Below are 15,838 nucleotides of genomic sequence, written 5' to 3' on the forward strand. Positions count from 1 at the left end.
CCTGCTCCCCTGGGGTTCAGGTGAGGGCAGGGTCTAAATCTGCAGTATGAAATAAACTTGGCATTCCTAAACTGGTTCCACAGCCTCTGCCTCATCTCAGCCTCCTGCAGGATTGATCTGCACCTTCATCCAGGTGTGTGATGCCAAACCCTTTAACGCTGCCCTTCAAGATCCGTTTGGGCAACTGCGAGCTCTGGAAATGAGCTGTACACCAAATTTCCCCCAGACTCAAAGACTGACCCAAAGGAAGTGAAAAATTATTTTTATGAATGGGTCAGAAGCCAAGCCCCATGTAGATGGTAAGCAGTACTCACACATATAATAATGATAACAATAATAATAAAACCCTATTTGGCCCACGGTGATTTCTAGTACACAATAAGACACAATTCCTGGCAAGAAAATTTGAGACAAATGGAGGAATAGGCAAAAGACAACTCAGTTACATTGGGTATAATAATCAGCAGACTTACAATAGGAGCTGCTTGACTGCTGACACACAGCAATGACTATTATTTTTATGCAGCAGGCTTCCTGAGCCCTCCCAGGGCAGTATTTTGAAAGCGTTTAGCTGATTAAACATGCAGCCCCCTAGGAGTGAGGCACTTAGCACTTCTTTGGGAAGCCGAGGAGATACCTAATTGCAGGTTTGCAGAGCTCAAAGTACTTTAGAAGCTTGCCCTCTAGTTTCCCTGAAGAGTTACTGCCACGATGCAGTATTTACTGATATGTTTTGACTGAGGTTTATTTCACTGTAACAGTTATTTCCCCTTCCCGCCCCCCCCCCGAAAAATATAAAAATCCCAAAACTACATCCTATCAACAACCAACAGTGTAAATAAACTAGATTCACCATTAACCCTTTAGGCAATGCTCTGTACTAAATCATTATATCAATAGAGTTGACAAAACCACAATTCATTTGAAAACCAGGGCTTGGGAAAAAATAGTCTTTATTAATGGCAAACCCAGAAGCACAAGAAGACTGTCAGAAAAGAGTCTTCTGCATTTTTAGCACTTCAGATTGCTGAAGCAGCTGAAGGACACACTGTTCCTTTACATTACTATTGAGAAGAGGCTGGGGAAAGTAAAACAACCACATTTCTGTGGTAGCCAGGGAAACACAGAAAGGCAGCAGCACAACCTACCTGCTTCTGCTACTGGAGTTAAAGGGAAAACATGCAGCAGTGTAACCTCTACAGACCCTTTTTGAACAGAGGGCTGTGCCCCTTGACCTGCCACCCTGGGAAGGAGGAATCATCCTGCAGATGCTCCCCTGCTGCTGCCTGATGTGCTCCCCACTTTTAAACCAAACTGCAATTAAAGTTACAAAGATAATCCACTTCAGAAGCTTCCTAGAGCCAAGCACTAGCAAGGGCTTTGCCAGGATCTGTGTGTGTTTGGAAGCCTCAGGAAAGGAACATAGCTCTGCTGTAATTTTGGCTCTTTCAGGACTTTTCAGGGATATCCTGGGCACTTGGACAGTCTGAAGCTCTGTGACAGCAGCACACACTGTAGAGTGTTGCTCTGCTACTAAAAGAGAAGATATGCCCAGAGGTGCCACTCAGCTGAAGTGACATTTAGTGGCTCTTGCTGGGCTCTGAAGGCAGGGGAGGTTATTTCTCCTCAGCTGTGAGCTCCTCAGTAGAGCTGCACTGCAGGAACAAGGATGGGCAGATGGGGCGCTGGGGTTGGGACCAGCCAAGCACTGCCAAACCTGAACCAGTCCTATCCCTAAGCTCTCCCACACTGATTTATTTGCTCCCAATGCATCAGCAGCAAGTTCTGTGATCTTGAAGACACTTCCTCTCCAAGAAAAAAAAATAGAAATCTCAGCTATCTCTATTTGGGCAGCAATATCCAATTTATCCATCATGAATCCTGCCTCTTTTGCCACCTTACCCAGCCTGTACTGCAAATAACCCATATTTGATTCTCTGTGCTAGTTACAGTTTCTAAAAATGCTACTTTCTCCTGGTCATATGGCTTCTTCTCACAGAATTCATAATGTATGAGTGAGCGTTGTTCCATATAAATATAGTGTACATCTGATATGCCTACAGATAATATCACAGCACGACTGAACTGTGATTAATTGTGGTACTAATCATCCACCTGTTTTCTTTCAATATAACTCTAGCACGTGCAATAAAAAGAGGGCCTGAGACAATGGTCACATCCCTGCAAATATACTCACAGGTGAGACAGAAGTTGGCTGTGGTTTTATTTTCAATACATTTAAATCCAGGCTTAGTGGTCTCTGTGCACTTTGCAAATACTTTTCCTGAAATTCTTAGCACTTTGTATGAAGCAAAATATATTGAAAAATACAGCAAATGGAAGGAAGAGGCAAGGGTGGTAAGAAAATGATTGCCAACTCAAAACCCAACCTAGTTTTTCATAACCCACATTCTCTGAAGGCTCCTCTGCATATTTAAGTCTCATCCCAGATTTTATGGCTCCTTTGCCATGGAAAAGTGAGAGTTCTTAATCAGCTTGGAAAATTTGACAGCCGTCTTGCACCTAACCCAGAGGATCTCCTCAGAGATGGAAAAGCATGAAGCCAAGACATCATATCCAGGCTGTTAATTTAAACTGACATGTTACTGACTGCATTAGAAAACTGTGTATTCTGACATCTGGTCTATACAGGATATGCTCAATTCTTCACATTATCTTGCTTCTTCAAAGCTACTGCAGGTAGTGGGACAGTTTGTCTCTGTCTGAGGACAACTCGCTTAATATTTGATACATAAATCTACATTACTCGTGTAGTCTTTTCACATCAGTAACATATATATATATATACATACATGCTGTGCATACAGGATTTTGTAACTTATTGTGGTTTCAAAGGTAAACCCATCTTTTGCCAAGGAATAGATCCATTTCTTCAAAACACAAATGAAAGTGTTACAACATGTTGCCTGTCCTGTTAATACTTGATTTGAATCTGTGGCAAATGAGCATTTAGAAATGAGTTATTAGGATTGACTGGAAGACATATGGGAGAATTAAACTTTCTCACAGCACCGTGTTTCAAAACAGAAAATTGTTTTTTGACTAAACAAATTGAAAAGGAAAAAAATATATTTCCACAGAGAAATAGAAGGAAAAGCTAAGAGGAATCACCTGCTGTTAAAAAACAGGCACTGGAGACCAATTGTATTTTGGTTTTGAATTTGCATGGCCATGATCTACAGTTTCTGTGGGAAAGATTTCTTTCGGTCAGCAGAAAGGCTCCTCTCAGAATGTGTGCAGCAGCTCCTGCTGGAGCACTCACACAGCTGTACCAGATCTGACTGCAGACACACAGAGCCCCACTCGTTATTAGCAGTGAGCAACATGCAGTTTGAAGATCCAAATTTGGAGTGTGATTTTGAGATCACTTAAGTGATTTATGAGCACAGTTCCCACTGAGTGGCCTTGGTTGAGCTCCTTACCACTGGAGGGCAGTCCCAGCAATTTGGATGCCTCAGGTGCAAATGGGATGCAGGTACTTAAATCCAAAATTTTGGTCCTCAAAACCATGAACCAGCAACACTGTAACCTCAAACTGTGCTCATACCCATGTAAAATGATCTGAGTTTAAATAACCCTGCTCGTCTGAGTACCAGGGAGACATGTAAATCTGAGCAGCACCCAGAGGCTTGGAGGGTTTCCACAGAGACTGTCCTCCTCAGCATCTACATAATTGCATCAGACTCTACAAAAACACAGCAGCAGCCACCCTGGGTTCTTTCAAATCACAGCTTGAGGGGACTGCTGCTACACAAATTAGCCTTTAGACATGGTACACAGCAGTCTGCAGGATAAGGCACAAGGAAGCAAGTTTCCTTACTGCCAGTTGAGCTCCACATGGCGAAGCTGCCATCAGGCTGACTTGTCTGCAGATTACTTTGAATTCATTTCTGCACAGTGGCTCAGCTTTAGATTGAAGTCTAGAAAGGGCCCCCCTGCCAAGGTAGTCTGCAGTCTCCAGGGAAGCAAGAACTGTGGGGTTTAATCCTTTTGAGGCAAAGAAGGACCTGACCTGGTTTATTCATGCTTCCTGGCTGTGTATGTGTGATAATCACTGAGCCAAGGCAGAAGGGAGGGGCCCCCAGCACATGCTTTCTCTTGCATGTTTGCAAATTTTTCTACTTGTTTTTAAAAAAGTTGGAGCATATCTGGAAGAGGCAGTTCACACTGTTTATCCAAGGTGATGGGAAATGTCTCCTGGCTTTACTGAGGACATTGCTGAAGCCCCAGGGGAAAGAATCAGATTGTTTTCAATTTTTTTCTGTTTAGCTATGTCTAAACAGCTTTCCACACAAACTTCACCATGCTGCTTGCAGAAGCGTGTCAAGGGTTTGTAACAGCACATGCAAAACCATCTTCTCAAGATGGCAGAAGTGTGGGTTTCTGCAGGGCAGAAAGTTTCTGAAGGGACCTGTGTGATCAGAGGCACTGAGGACTCAGGGTGGGTGAGACACGACTCTCTACCTCCATTTTCCTCTCTCTGTAACCTCGTACATCTCTTTACAGACAATTTCCTGTTGGGAGGAACCAGGACTTAACCCTGAGCAATGCTAGAGCACCCTGGCAGGGGAGGACAATGCTGACCTTCATCCATCCCTTGGGATACAGCAATTGAGGCAGGAGGCAGTGCCATAGTGTGGGCCAGCTGCTCTCCCCTCCTGCCCACCTTCCCTCAGGCTCTGAGGCACTTCAGCTCCCCCCTTTAGTGATGAAGCCAGTGAGCCATAGGTGTTTGCAGAAGCTGGAGTCCAGGCAGCTGTTCCCTATGGTGGATGATGCAAGTGGATCACCTCCATGGCAAAGGGCCCTGGGAGACATGGAGTGAAGTGTTTGTCTGAGGCAGATCAGAACACAGCAGTGCAATGTGCTCTCCTGCCATCCTTGATGGCTGGCTGGAGCTGCCTGCATCATTCTGCCCAACATGGATCTGCTGCTAATAAAATTCCAGACACTGCTGAGGGATGTGAAGGAATGCTCCATTGGCTCAAGGTACTCTACTGCCATTGCACATCATCTTCATACCATGGGCTTGCCTTGATGAAAATGGCTAAGATGTCAAAAATCTCACTGCAGATGGAGCCCCAAGGACTTGACTTTGCTGAAGGACGGTTGATCTTTATCTCAAAAATGAGGTTTTTAACCCCAGGTCAGCACAAGCTTCTCTGAGAGCCAGCCTCCACTCACCTCTATGGTGTCTATTAAAGCAAGGCACTGAAGAAGTCGGAGCTGATCACTCTGTTATCCTCAGGTTTTTTAAATTTGAACCAAACTGCAGATAACTTCACACTTGGACATGGCCCAGAAAGCTACTGCTGGTTAACAGAGTGGTGTTTGGTGGCCAGGTTTAACACAGGTTTGGCCAGGTTCTTGTTCTCTACACATGTAAGGCAGAACACAACCATGATTTGTGACAGACTTTGAAGCATTCACGAGCTCAGCAGTGGCTCAGGTGCTGTCTACTAATGTGTTAAACCATAGTAACTGGAGACAGACAACACTTAGCTGCAGAACTCATTTGCCCCAGAGTAATTATTCACATATATGATAGCATATCTATTCTGTTCCAGAATAAAAATTTTAAAAGCATATATAAAGCAGAAAGAGATGCAGTACTACGTTGTTTGTTACTTTTTAAATGAAGAGCTTAAACTAAAAAGAGAGTACGTGTGATATACCCATCCAGACTCACTTTACTTTCAGCAAAATGGACTGAAAAACTGAAAATATGCCTCATCTTCACACAGAGAGCTCTTCTTTTCTTGAGAACTAAAAGAGAGAAATATTACATATTTTTCAAAAATAAATGCTTCCATTCAAAGCCTGAACAGACAGATCAATTCAAATATTTTCAGACAAAACCACAAAACCAAGGAAATTGAAAAATTCAAAATTAAAATGTTTGAGATCCTCCATTAAGTATTTAATGGAGGTCTGAGATCCTTTGTTAATTTTAGCAGAGGACATCCTCTATTCTATCTTGAACAATTTTTGGAAAGGGTACTGCACTCAGGAGCAGTGTGATTTGTAAAAACGGGAAAATTGAAGGTGTTCTTTTCCCTGTATTCTGCCTATTTTAGCTCAAATATTTGGTTTCAAGTCTTCAGATATGCTTTTTTTTTTTCCATTTCAGTACATACTTTGTGTTGGTTTCATCTTCTGTATAAAGGCAGCACGTTTCAAAGCTTTGAAACAGCAATATCCAGTTATTGTCATCATCCTTCTCTCAGAAGAGGAGCAGTTTGGCTGGGGGGGAAGAGTTTTGTTCTCTGATGTTTCCCCAGTAAATGCAATTTCAGGAGCCCTGCTCTGGCTTTGTGCACAGCAGCGTTTCTGTGCCAGGGCTGCAGACACAGCCCTGCTGCTCCTGGGATTCATTCCCTGGGAAGCAGGACAAGCACTCCCCTTCCCTAAGTGCATTCATAGCCACAGCCTTTATTTGCTCCGAGATTGCTTTTCTGTGCCCTGAAAGCCTCTGCAAATTCACGTAGGAGTAACAGCAATTTTAAGACAAGGTGTGCTCCAAGGCAATAAATGAGAACAAAGACCCAGGAGAGCTAAAAGCTGAAGGACTCAATTTATTTCTTTTATCCATTGAATAACTGAATTATTAAATTAAAAGCAATGCTACATCAACTTTACCAAGGTGGGGGAGTAAGTTCTAAACACCAAGACCGAGGGCTTTATTTTGCTTTTATGGAACCCGTGTCTTGTACATGAATCTCAGTCAATTGCAGTCAGAAGAAAATAGAGTCCTACTGCTATAACCAGTAAATGGCAGCACAAAACCCAGGCATTATACTTGTTCCCAAATGGAAGTAAAGGTTAGTTCAGCTGAGTCTCCCTTCAGCTGGCTACAACCTGCAGCAAATCAAATTTGAAAAATAAATTACGACCAACACTGAGAGTAAAACTAATAGATATTTCTGCAGGAAAAACCTCATTTATTTTGTGTCCTTTGTTCACATGGAAATACAGTGTATTTGAGACTCCTTTGGCAAATCTAAGGGGAATTAGGAGGTTAAAACAGCAGCAGATAGGGTCAGCAAAACCCAACAACACTGGAAACTTAGGGTTTCCTCAGTACTGTTGACAATGGGGCAATGGATGTGGGTGTGGTGAGCTCTACCTACATACGATGCTCTGCCTACACACAGTGAGCTCAAACACTACAAAATGTTAGTCTCTGAAGAAAAATTTGCAAACAAGTGTGAAACAGAGGTAGCCTTGGCACTAAAAGAGCTACATTTCTCAAAAGGCACACCAGGAGCAATTTGGTGGCTGAAGCAGGTGTAGTCCTGAGTACAAAGCAGGGCTTGGGACACTTGTAGATGGCCTGCTCCTGGACAGGGGTCACAAGGCTCATGCCACATCGAGCCAGTTCTGCAAGAGATGACAAAGTACAGTAATGCAGTAATTTATGCGGTTTTTAAGCACAAGGCTGTTAGAACATAATTAGGTAGTCTTCTACCAAATGAAATGAATAAAAACTATAAAACAAAAAGATGAGGCACTAAATTTAGAAGAAAATTCGTTTGATTATCACATCAGAGCTGAGATATTTCAGATCATACTGTCAGCTTAATTTGCTATAATTTATGTAGATTTGATAAAACTATCTGAGCTGTTACTAACGTGGGAAGTCACACTTCATGTATTCCAAAGCAGTTAGCCTTTTCACTCTGATGCAGCACTTGAAAACCTTGTGCTGAACACATTTTGAACTGTATAAGGTGGGAATGACTGGAATTGCTTATTATTTTGTGTTTCTGATGATTTCTGTCATTACAGTGTCTGACTGCTCCAGGCATACCTAACACTGGCAGGACAGCTCCCAGGAACAGAGAAACAGCACTGCTCTCGTCTCACTCATACCTCCCTAAGAGTGATCAGTGTGATCTTGTTCCTGCTCTCCAGTTTCTAATGCCCACAGTCCCCTGGGTGCATTTATATGCATATGACTTGGGAAAGGTGTTTTTCAAGCCACAGGACCTTCTCCTGAATACTTGGATCTGTTCACACAACAAAGTTTTAGGGATTCCTGGTATCCAAGAGGAGTACATTCCAGTGGTACCTGTTGTTAGATACTGTAGTTCATGGACTGACTCTTAACACATCTAGCAGAGATAAGCAAGAAAAAGCTTGTTGACTGTATTCCTTCTTCACACTTCACTGATCCCCCAACATCTGGTATCTTCAGGAGGCCTCCTGCCTTTCTGAGCTTCTTTTCAGGGATGTCACCCCAGAAATTGCATCTCACTCAGGCAACTTAGTGCAAAGTTTATTTTTCATGAAAATCTGTCATGAACAGCACCAATGGAAAGAGAGAGGTTATTTTACAAGAGAGTCTAACAAAAGTTCAGGACTAAGTAATCAACAGAACAACCACAGGGAAACAGTTATTAAATAGCAGTGACCTATGAAAATTTTCAGCTTTCTAACAAAACTTTTGGACCTTTCTTCCAGAAATGGTTCTCACTTGAGAACAGAGCAGAGATTTTTGGGTCTACATTTCTAGCACCGGAAGTATTTTGTTACTTTAAGGCATTAATATTTCAAAGGGAGAGGCTCAATGAAGCCATTTCTCCTGTCTGCATGTAGAGGTTAAAAATTAGGAGAGATTTCTTCAAATTATTACTTTGTGCTTGTCTCTTCCAGTAATAAAAAAAAAGCTCTGCTTGAATAAACAGTATGGAATAAAAGACTTTTTTCTTTTGAAAAAATACAAGCATCCGTTCTTGTAGTTTGCTTTGACGCAAAATGGTTTCTGATTCTTCAGTGTTTGTTTTAAAGTTATTAGTCAGTTTTCAAAACCACAAAGCATAATCTTTTCCTAACTAGTTTATGTAGAAGCATTTGTGGTTTATAAGAATATGCCCTGCTTTTTACTTGGCAAAAGTAACCTCCTAACACAAACCTTCAAGCTTTCTTAGGCCTCTAGAAAGCAGACTCTCTCTCCTGTCTGTTCTCCCCTCTCTCTTCCACATTTCAGCTAGAGAACGAGAAGGAAATCTCTCCTTGACTTGCAAAGGACTGACGAGCTGGGAGTTACCACAGCACTGTTTGGGGGCAGAGACTCAATTCAGGACAGACAGCTGCCAGCCACATCAGAGAAAATTGTGCTGGTTTGGCCGGGGTGGAGTTCATTTTCTTCACAGTGGCTGTACGGGGCTACATTTTGCATTTATGCTGAACACAGGGTTGATAATACAGAGATGTTTTTTGTTGTTGCTGAGCAGTTCTTACACAGAGCCAAGGCCTTTTCTGTTTTTCCTACACCCATGCAGGCAAGGGGGGCTGGGAGTGTATGGGGGGGACACAGCTGGGACAGGTGACCCAAACTGACCAAAGGGATGTTCCAGACTGTATAGCATCATGATCAGTATATAGTGAGGGGAAGAAGGAGGAAGAGGAGATGTTTGAAGTGATGGTGTTTGTCTTCCCAAGTCACTGATATGTGCAATGAGGCCCTGCTGTCTTAGACACAGCTGAACTCCTGTATGCCCTTGGAAAGCTGTGAATTCCTGGTTTTGCTTTGCTTGTGTGCATGACTTTTGCTTAACCTATTAAACTGTTTTCATCTCAACCCATGAGTTTTGTCACTTTTACCTTTCCAATTCTCTTCCCCTCAACACTGGCAGGTGAGTGAGTGAGTGAGTGAGTGAGTGAGTGCGTGCTTATGTGGTACCTGGTGGCTGACTGGGGTTAAACCATTACAACAAATTTTTTTCTTCTGATCACAGAAACTCTGGGAAACAAAAACATGAATAACTTTCTTTTTGTTCTCAAGGAAAAAAAAAAAAAGGAGGTAACAGGATTACAACGGTTCTTCTGATACTAAATGATGTCCTGAACATTCCATTTTTCTCTTTGAAAATAAATTCCTAGTTCTTCTGTTTTAAAGTCTGAAAGCACATCTTAAGTAAACACAAAAAACTGGCAAACCTAAAGAAGTTTAAATATTCTATTAAAAAATCCTACAAACCTTCAACCCTAGTTTCTTAGGACAATTTCACAAGAAGAAGGGACCTGACAAAATTGATGGCTGGCCATTAAATCCTTGAGTGCTGCTGGTCTGGGAGTTCTGAATAAAAAACAGCAGGATGGTAGGAAACCATAGATAGAAGAAGACAAGAAGCACTTTGAAATTACCACAGACCACCCAGTGAGTATGTTGGGGGATGTCCAGTCACTGGGCACACCAAGAAGGGTCTGGCTCTGCCCTCTTTGTACCCTGCCTTTAGGTCCTTATGCACACCAAGGACATCCCCCATGACCCCTCTGACTCTGGCATGGGGGTCCTGCAGAAATTCTTGATGTACATCCTCCTTCTTCACCCCATAGTTCCCACTCCAAGAGATCTTATGTCCTGACCCACCTTGGCATCCTCTGGATGCAGGATTCCCTTCTCTCACACAAACTTTGGCTGCTGGGACTCAATCAAATGAACACATTTTTCTAAAACTGCAGTGCTCTTCCCAGAGCTCACAACATGTCAAGAGTTCCTCCACTAACAAAGCACTGTTGTGTTTATGGAGAAGAAGCAATAACCTTGCTTGTAACTGTACTGCAGTTTAACTACACCCCTCTGATCCATGTGAGCACAGGAATAAAGTGCAAACTCTAAACTGTGGCTCAGAGCAAGGACACCAGGAGAGGTAGATCACTGCTGTTAACTGAGGGGCAGCTTAAGAGCAGGATATAGCAGGAAATTGTAATTAATTCTTTAGTGGTTCTAATGTGCATTTTTAGCCCAGGGTAATCGACAATTTTTTTATGTAAATAATTAATAGCAACGCCAAGGAACATCTAGTGTGTATAGATACAAGACCTTTATTCCCTAAAGGACTTCTGTTAGGGTTTTTCCCCCTTCTTATTCCTCAAGTGATGCCAATCTCAGAGGCTGCTCTGTTGACAAGATTTCTCATTTTATGTGGGGCAGAATTCTCTGCATAATGCAAAGGCTAGCTGGCCCAGGAAGTTTTTGCTAGTTCTTCAGCCTTCAAAATACAGGTCCCTTGCTTCTGTTACTTGAAGACAGAACTACCTTCTGTAATCAAATCACCCTCCCCAGTAGAACTCCAGGTAAAGACAACAATTTTTCTCCAAGTACCACATCAGATGGTGAGAAACCATCTCATCAACATTGTGATGGAGATCCAGACAATTCCTTTCTCAAACACAACCAGAACACAGTGCTGGGAGTGCTACCCCTATGTCCATTACAGACTGTTTTGTAACTTTAAGACAGTAGATTTCCCTTTTTGCCTTTTGAGAAGTTCTTCCACTAAGAAAGTCTTCCTCAAGAGAAAAGTACTAGACCACTTTAGCTGAAGGTTCAGGTCCTCTGAAACCAAAGTCTAGCACTTAAGGTCTGTGACCCTTCACCATAAAAAGATTTGTTACACAGCACTCCACACTCCAGGACACAAAAGGTGAAGGGATACAGAATGAAGAATGGGTTGCAGAAGTAATTGGCTGCCATTATCTATATTCTCAGGTGAAATGTCAGTTTGTGCTCAGGCCCATTTTCAAGTACAATCACTATACTAGTTATCACACGAGATATCACAACAATCTGTAATAAATCTCAGCCACAGCAGGCTCCATTTGTTACAAAGTAAATGCTCTCTACCATTACTTATTCAATAGGGCATATATTTTTAGTGTATTATATTTTGCTACTATTTTATTTTGCATATGCTTCACTCCTGTGCATGTATAAACATCCAGGTGTGAAGGGAGCAGAAAAAATTATTGTAGATGAAGCAAAGGGAAATGAATCATAACTCACATTGTATATTAAAACTAGCTACATCTAACACATCATCTACAGGTGTGGAAGAAAAAAACTCTTTACGACAAAGTGGAGTATGCTAATTAGCTAATTATAGATGATAGATCCAGATCCCCATAAGGGATGACTACAGGAATATCTTAACTGAGGAGCACTTGATGACCTTCAGTGGATCCAGCTTCATGACATCTCCCTAATTACATTCCTCCCACAAACCTATACTCACAACTATGATCTTAGCAAGTCTATTCATGTTTCCTAATTTGGTGAAGAGCAAGACCGAAGATATTTAATAGAAGTTACTCTAAAATGTAAATTATGTAGGAATGGGTTTGCAAATAATGAACCAACCCACTGCTTTGCAGGTTTCTTATTTTTGCTGCTGGGTTTGCATGCTAAACTGAGCAAGAAAACATGGATCAAAATTAAAGCAAAATTAATCATGTTAGCTTGCAATTTACTGAAACTAAGCATGAAATATGACAATACAGGAGGTAAAGTTGGAAATAGCTGCTGTGGTTGTAAATGCTTTGATATTTGTGACATGTTAAAGTGTATTTTTTATGTTTTTTATTGTAGCATATTATAAGATCACAGAATAATGGAAATTATCCAGAGTATTTGGAGTTATTCCAACTGTTTCAAGAAGGTATTTCTGATAGAGTATCACAAGAAAGAAAAACATAATATCAAAGGGAAATCCCTCAGTAGTGAATATCCGAGAAGATTATAGTAGTGATGTAAGAGAGAATTAATTTTCAAACTGAAAACCAAAGAACATCCTCATCTATCAGTACACACTCTGCACAGGCATATTCTATTGACCAGTCAGTTCACCATGCTTTTGAGATAATCACATCCAAAGGATAGGAAGGTGTTTTCCCATAGATGGAGCAAAGTATCAGGCAGATGTGAGTGTGAATTTCTTGCAGACTGATGTAATCTTCTCTGGATTTGCATGACCAGTCATAAAACAGCTTTCTGACAATATGACCTTTTATACAAGGCTGCAGGCCACAACAGATCTGATGAATGTCCTCTTATAGGGGACAGTCCTTAGATTTAGTATCATTCAAGGCTGCAGAATGTGCCATGTGATTAATTTACATCTCAATTTTATATGGAATTCATGCACACACTTAGTTCTGCACATCATCCAAACTCACAGGCTCCAGTGAGTACTGTACCTGCAACTCCTGTGGAAACTAAGTTCTCAGATATGACCTGTGACTGCACTACCCAAAATCTAGAAATCTGTATCACTGTCAGAACTTGATAACCAATATATCAAAAGAAGGACAGAAATTACTTCATAATAACCTCACTGCTTTCAAGATGCCCTTTACTTTGCTGACCTTTCTGTAGAAAACTTTAAAGTGAACATCTGAGCATGCCCTAAATGTTTCTGTCAGATTCTCCATAAGGTAATTACTAAAAACCTTCTAAATGTTAAAAAAAGCAATCATCTTAGAATAAATATGGGGCTAAATTTACGTCGAAATATCTCTTACAGAAAGAAAACTCTTTAAAGCCTCACATTAAAAATTCATATTTCTCTGGGCAGTGCTTTAGTGAAATGACTAAAATGTTATATTTTACAAAATGTTATTTTTGCCCCTCCCAAGTTTCCTGAAGAGAAGACTCTGTTGCATCTTTAAAATATCAGGAACATTATGACACAGCAGGGTAAAAACAAGAAAGACTCAACACTCTTTCCTTCCAAATGGCATATTTATGCTGTACATAAAAAATATGTTAATGATGCAGTGTGCACTGGGGTAATTCACTCAAATTTCACACCATTTCTTATAAGATTCCTGGCTCTTAGCACTTCTGCATTCCCAGAACCCCTTTGCATCGCTATCTGTTTCCCTCTGTTCTTCATTTATGTTTTTGTGACAAAAATTCCAGATGATTTTCTCCTGCTCAACTTAATTCCTCTGCCTCTCTTCAAGATAAAAAGGATTTATCAGTCAGCATGCACAACTAGCAATTCATGTGAATATTATGTGACACAACTGTCTTTTTTTTACTGTAGCCAGGATGGGGTTTATTTTTGTATTAAAACTTCTCTGCACATCTGTTTTCATTGTAATTACCTGATGCATCTTTACTGACTTAGGCTTTTCAAAGGAAATCAGAGGATAATTTCATGAACAGAAATTACCATTAATTTCTATCAGGTTCAGAACGTAGAACAACAGAGGCTTATGGGTCTTGTTTGAAATCAGATATACATTATTCTGAAGTTGGCACTGAAGTGCTGAATATTTCCTTTTAAATAAAATGAACATAGAATCATGGAGTGGTTTGGGTTGGAAGGGATCTTTAAAGACCATCTAGTCCAACTCCCCTGCAATAAGCAGAGTCATTTTCCACTAGACCAGGTTTCTCAGAGCCTCATCCAGACTGATCTTCAATGTTTATGGGGATGGGGCATTTACCACCTCTCTGGGCAGCCTGGTCCAGTGCTTCATCACCCTCATTGTAAAAAACTTCTTCCTTACATCTAGTCTGAATCTAATGTCCTCAAGTTTAAAACCATGACAACAAGACCTACTAGAAATTCTGTTCCCATCTCTTCTATAAGCCCTCTTTAAGTACTGAAAATCCACAGTGATTTCTGCCCAGAGCCCCCTCTTCTCCAGGGCTCTCTCAGTCTGTCTTTCATAGAGATGCTCCTGCCCCCTCTTCACCTTTGTGACCCTCCTTTGGATTCACTCCAACAGGTCCATGTCCTTCCTGTGCTGGATTACAGCAAGTCCTTGAGTGCCACAAATAGCACTGGATATGTTTGTGTGATCAAATATACAGAACCATTAGCATGTCAATTTTGAATTACATAAATAAATTAATATTAAAAAAACTAATGTTCCAAAGGAACTTTTAAAAAATACTGACCTACTTGTCCATCACTGCAATAAATTTATCTGCATTGTAAAACATGTATTTGTAGTTAGATTGTAAAAATACAAGTTCTATATTTTGCAAAATTGGAACTTGTGCTTATGAAGCAATATGTTATTTTTAAGGTGGCTTCGATATTCCAAATACACTGAATTCTTAATATGCTGAATAGACCACTTCAGGCTGGTGATGGGTGCCATACATCATTGGATATAGTCTCCAACATGATCTATGTTTGAAATAACAGAAAATCCCAATTATGACTTCTAATAGTTTTTCTTTGAATTATGGGGTGCAACTCCAGGTCCACTGAAGTAATTGAAAAGCCATCTTTTCACTTAGAGAGGTTTCTGGATCAGCCTGCCTCTCCTAGAGCCATGCAGAGAACCTCTCTTTTACTCACCTGCTTCTTCCAGCTACTGTTCAGCCTTGGGGACATATTTCAGCTCACTCTTTATGCTCTGAATCTCTGACAAGTTGACAGCAGGACCCGGAAGTTTCTTAGCTCCTGGGAGCAGTTTCTTCTCTTTCTCCTCCTCTGTTGAAGCAGGAACATTCTGCACAAAAGGACACCAGTGACCTTCTTGCTGCAATAGCAATCTCTTGAACATGAGCATGGATCAGTTATTTGAAAAACAGAAAATTATGTTTTTATACTAAAGGCAATCACAGTGGAAAACGGGGTGGAGGCATGAAGAGATAGGTTATTTTGCTGGTTGTTGTCTAAAATGTCTAAAAACAGTCTCAAAAGAATAGAAGGTGCTCAGTGTAGAAGAATGAGGATTAGAATGGGTAAGAATTTACAGTGCTAGGCAATTAGTAGAAAATAACTGACTGGAGAATTAAAGGCAACTCCAAGTCCCATATTTCAGATGACAAAAAAGTAGAAGAAACATTTTTATCATCTAATTCCTTTGAGAGTTTCACAGTTGCCAGACACTTGGAGGGGAAGATCATCATGCACTTCTGAAGCTCTGAGGAACAGATATGATAGCAGGTTATGGATTCCAAAAGCTCCATGCAAGATCAACATGAGTTGAAATTTAACTTTTCATAACCGCAGTTACAAGACCAGAAGGGGTTCTGTCATTTTATGTTTGAATTAGGGTAATGCTG

General features: G+C 40.9%; 1 protein-coding gene across 7 annotated transcripts in view; it reads right to left on the bottom strand.

Moving 5' to 3' along the window:
- Positions 1 to 15,838, bottom strand: part of SMPX (small muscle protein X-linked) — a 50,629-nt gene that overhangs the window by 12,780 nt on the left and 22,011 nt on the right. For 5 of the 7 annotated variants that reach the window (XM_088160273.1, XM_088160277.1, XM_088160276.1 and 2 more), the window contains exon 4: positions 15,126 to 15,279. In XM_088160273.1, coding sequence (XP_088016399.1) covers positions 15,139 to 15,279 — 141 coding nt within the window. In that variant the 3' untranslated portion in view covers positions 15,126 to 15,138. Of the gene's footprint in view, positions 1 to 6,576; positions 7,402 to 15,125; positions 15,280 to 15,838 lie in introns of those variants that run through there. The other 2 variants (XM_088160274.1, XM_088160280.1) reach the window with 1 other exon arrangement.

This window comes from Sturnus vulgaris, chromosome 2, assembly GCF_052056855.1.
Source record: "Sturnus vulgaris isolate bStuVul1 chromosome 2, bStuVul1.hap1, whole genome shotgun sequence".
Lineage (NCBI taxonomy): Eukaryota > Metazoa > Chordata > Aves > Passeriformes > Sturnidae > Sturnus > Sturnus vulgaris.